The sequence below is a fragment of the Branchiostoma belcheri genome, unplaced genomic scaffold (genome assembly GCF_001625305.1).
Source record: "Branchiostoma belcheri isolate BF01 breed outbred unplaced genomic scaffold, Haploidv18h27 scaffold64, whole genome shotgun sequence".
Taxonomy (NCBI): domain Eukaryota; kingdom Metazoa; phylum Chordata; class Leptocardii; order Amphioxiformes; family Branchiostomatidae; genus Branchiostoma; species Branchiostoma belcheri.
Genome location: NW_017804287.1, coordinates 3141 through 7361, shown reverse-complemented (window position 1 = coordinate 7361; position 4221 = coordinate 3141). Strand labels below are relative to the sequence as shown.

Below are 4221 nucleotides of genomic sequence, written 5' to 3'. Positions count from 1 at the left end.
ATGGGCAGCCATCATGTAAAGACAGGGCAGGGTCAGTCTCAGTCCATTGCTAACTCTTACACAAACACCACAGCTACTGTACTGACCGGTGGTCATGACAACCAGTATGAAGATATTGACAGCCATCATGTTAAGACAGGGCAGGGTCAGTCTCAGTCCATTGCTAACTCTAACACAAACACCACAGCTACTGCAGTGACCAGTGGTCTTGACAGCCAGTATGAAGACATGGACAGCCAACATGTAAAGACAGGGCAGGGTCAGTCTCAGTCCATTGCTAACTCCTACACAAACACCACAGCTACTGTACTGGCCAGTGGTCACGAACACCAGCATGACGATATTGGCAGCCATCATTATAAGACATTGCAGGGTCAGACTCAGTCCACTGCTAACTCCTACACAAACACCACAGCTACTGTACTGACCAGTGGTCACGACAACCAGTATGAAGATATTGACAGCCATCATGTTAAGACAGGGCAGGGTCAGTATCAGTCCATTGCTAACTCCAACACAAACACCACAGCTACTGTACTGGACAGTCACTATCATCACCAATATGATGATAAGAACCAACATGATCAGACAGGGCAGGGCCAGTCTAAGGCCATCACTGAATTCTTGCATGCGGGAAATATATCTTATGGCACAGGGCCTACTGCCTCAAAGCTTACTTCTCTGCGCGAAAACCAAGATGATAAAACAGGGCAGGGCCAGTGTCAGGCCATCACTGAATCCCTGCATGCGGAAAATATAGCTTATGGCGCATGCGGGGCCTACTGCCTCAAAGCTTACTTCTCTGCGCGAAAACCAAGATGATCAGACAGGGCAGGGCCAGTGTCAGGCCACCACTGAATCCTTGCATGCGGAAAATATAGCTTATGGCGCATGCGGGGCCTACTGCATACCTCGCAGCTAACTTGTCTGCACAAAAAACAACATGATCAGACAGGGCAGGGCCAGTATTAGGCCATTACTGAATCGTTACATGTGGGAAATATATATCTTATATCATCCACCACCACTACCATCCTTATCCTACTCGCTCATAGCACTATTAGGTTCTGATAGAGAAAATGAAATTGAAAAAATTGAATATACTTGTAATCAAATGTTTCGTTGTAAAAGCATTGTACCATTCTATCATCATCACCATCATCCCATGTGTTCTGCATATGTAGTCGTAAGAAAAAGTCCTGCAGCTGAATTCAGACTTTCTTCATCTTATTCTACTGTGTCTTCTGTCTCGCGAGCTCCCTTACCTCTTGGATTTTCTTTTTTGTTATGGCAAAACCTAGCCCTGTGCTTCATGTCTCCCCTCGGCATGCTGAGCAGATTGACGCATTATCTTCCTTTGTGTCACCCATAAACTGGGATCACGTCAGCCCAACCATAAATGTCAGAAAAGTGAGATGCTGAAAAGTAAATTGCAATCACACGAAGATTTTTTTCGAACAAACATATTTCAATTTTTGGTGCAAAAATGTTACATAATGCCCCCTATAAAGGTGTAAGCTCTCGTGGAGGCCAATGGACCTATACCATTATTACGTCACAGTTTGTTTACCTGTTCTAAAGAACATTCTAGAACGGCCAGTTAAAGATTAAAGATCATTTCAAAGTTTTCAAAGTCAGGTATGTCTGAATTTTGCTGCGTCTAGTTTTGTTGACACAGCATTACATGCCGCATGGGTGATTTAGTTGTGACATTAGACGAAAGTAGTACTGTATTAAAAGCCTTATATTAGGCTAACGCTACACAAACACACACCGCGCTACGTACCCCTGTACAATATAAACGTCGATTGACCGGCATTCATTGCGGTAAACAAACTGTGACGTAATAATGTGATAGGTCCATTAGTCACGGACAGTCACTGAGAGATTGTAACACGGACTGATACATGTAAATAACGATCGGCTACATTTTGTAAAAAAAATCGATATTGAGGCTGATTTTGTTGTTAAATTAATGTGACCTTCATACTAGAAATACCGATAGTTGTTTTTTTTTCCTTCTTGTATTACAATATATTGCAACATGTGGTTATAACTATTTCAGTAGCAATAATTGTTACCAATTATGGTATTGTTGTATTTTGAAACACGTTTTTGTAAATCATTGTATCTTAATGATATTGTATTTACCAATCTAGGGGTAGTGGTATGTTTATACACACCACTAAGGCTATGTTGATTTGATTAATATATGGATGACATCCGCGCGCACATGAATTTTCATCTGTTTCCAAAAATTGTTTTCGACCATACTGTAAAAGTACAAAGCAGCTGCAAACCGAGCAAATATACACCGTAAAATTGGCAAACAATATTCGAAAATAATACTAATCTCGTAGAATGCTAAAATCAATTCCAAAGGAAAGTAAGAAAATGTGAAAAAATTAAAACAAGGGTCTTTTTTCGCCATTCCATGCTCACCACATTGTTCAATCTTCATGACCACGTAGATGTCAGAATGAAGGCAACATTTTTTGCCAATTTTTTTTTTTCGCACACTCGCATCAGTTTTGGGTTTTCTAGAGGATGTCATCCATATGATCCAATCAACATGGCCCAATGGTGATATTTGAAAGTACATGTACATTGTTGCATATCGAGGAAACCCCCCCCCCCATACATAGAGAATGCGTAGGGCCCGGAGGGGGCAACTAGATGGAAAATATAAGAAAAGGTCGGAGGAGAGGAACCAATCAGAGAAGGTTGTTGTTAAAGAGGAGTTTGGGAAATAAAAGGAAAGTGACCAAACAGAGAATTGTCCGAGTGATGATGTGAGAGCGTAATACGTAACTTACAAAACTGGTGTATTACTACTCGTAGTAGACATTCAGGCAATTCAACCGTTATGCAACATTACAACTCTTTTTTGGAACACAGGAGGTTAAAGTTTACTTTTTAACTTTATGTATACATTATACTTACACCAATGTTGACCGTCTGAGACATAACCAACGTGACCATCGTTTTCCTAACACCTATTCACACACTAAATGTAATCAAAATCTAGCCACAACTGAGTCATGCTGTTCACTCATGAACAAAAAAAGAAACGACAATGTAAACATACAGAAATTCCTTGTCGAAAGTTATGCTTCATTTTGGTGACATAACAATGGACATCACGTTGTTATTCATTTTAATTTCATTCACATTTATTTTTTTGAGGATTGGGTAAAAAAAATACATATTATCAAGGCCCTTTCCTCTCCACATATACAGATAAAAACAACATCAACTAAACAAAAACAAGTTTCAAACGCAAACACGAAATCACGTTGTTCCATGATCTAACAAAGAACAGGTTGTTTTATGACGTAACAAAAGAACGTCGAACTTGGAAACCAGTTTTGTGTTGCGCCATTCGAACGATGTCGCTGCAGCGCTACGTTCCATCAAACATCAAACACGGAAACCTGGTTTTCACTCTGCTCTACAAGCATCGGGAGGTTTACTTGCAGTTCCAGCCAACTTGTGTACGATACTATCCGAACTTTCAGTGTCATTAGTGATACTTCGGACGCAGAGGAGAGCTCCGGTCTTCAGTCGAAGGTCTGTTTCGTATGGAGCATCCCGCTTACTTCCTTTCTTGACTCAAGTCGAGTCTTCGGTCAGGTAGGAAGTACAAAATTTCAGTTTTGGGCCGCTCTTAATTTGATTGAAATAGCTGTGGATTATTCAGTGGCCTTGCGTGTGCATTTGTGTGTGTGTGTGTGTGTGTGTGTGTGTGTGTGTGTGTGTGTGTCTGTGTGTGTGTGTGTGTGTGTGTGTGTGTGTGTGTGTGTGTGTGTGTGTGTGCGTGCGTGCGTACGTGCGTGAGTGCGTGAGTGCGTGTGTCTAGTTTTGCTTTTAATTGGATCTATATTTGGTATCGTTGCCACTTCTTCTCGTAGATTGGTAGATAGTTTCTGTTTTGATACTAAAAATATGTTGTTGTTAACTTGTCGCATTATACTTTGCATAGATATAGCGCTTCGCCTTCCCAACACCTTGCGTAATACTAATACAATAAAGATCCCGCCACAACTTCTTCTGTGTATACATAAAGAAACAAACGGTACAGAAAACATTGCGGATTATCCAGTACCTTATAGTTGTATACACCGCTTTGTGTGTGTGCGCGCGTGTGTGTGAATGTATGTGTGTGTGTGTGTGTGTGTGTGTGTGTGTGTGTGTGTGTGTGTGTGTGTGTGTGTGTGTGTG

General features: G+C 41.0%; 1 protein-coding gene across 1 annotated transcript; it reads left to right on the top strand.

Annotated features, from left to right (window-relative positions):
- LOC109483284 lies at nucleotides 1-822 on the top strand. Its single transcript, XM_019786278.1, has one exon. The coding sequence runs from the start codon at nucleotides 1-3 to the stop codon at nucleotides 820-822; it is 822 nt and encodes a 273-aa protein (XP_019641837.1).
- The last annotated feature ends 3399 nt before the right edge of the window (nucleotides 823-4221 follow it).

Excerpts from the sequence above, each read along its gene's own strand:
- LOC109483284 (XM_019786278.1), top strand. The coding sequence starts at position 1 with ATGGGCAGCCATCATGTAAAGACAGGGCAGGGTCAGTCTCAGTCCATT.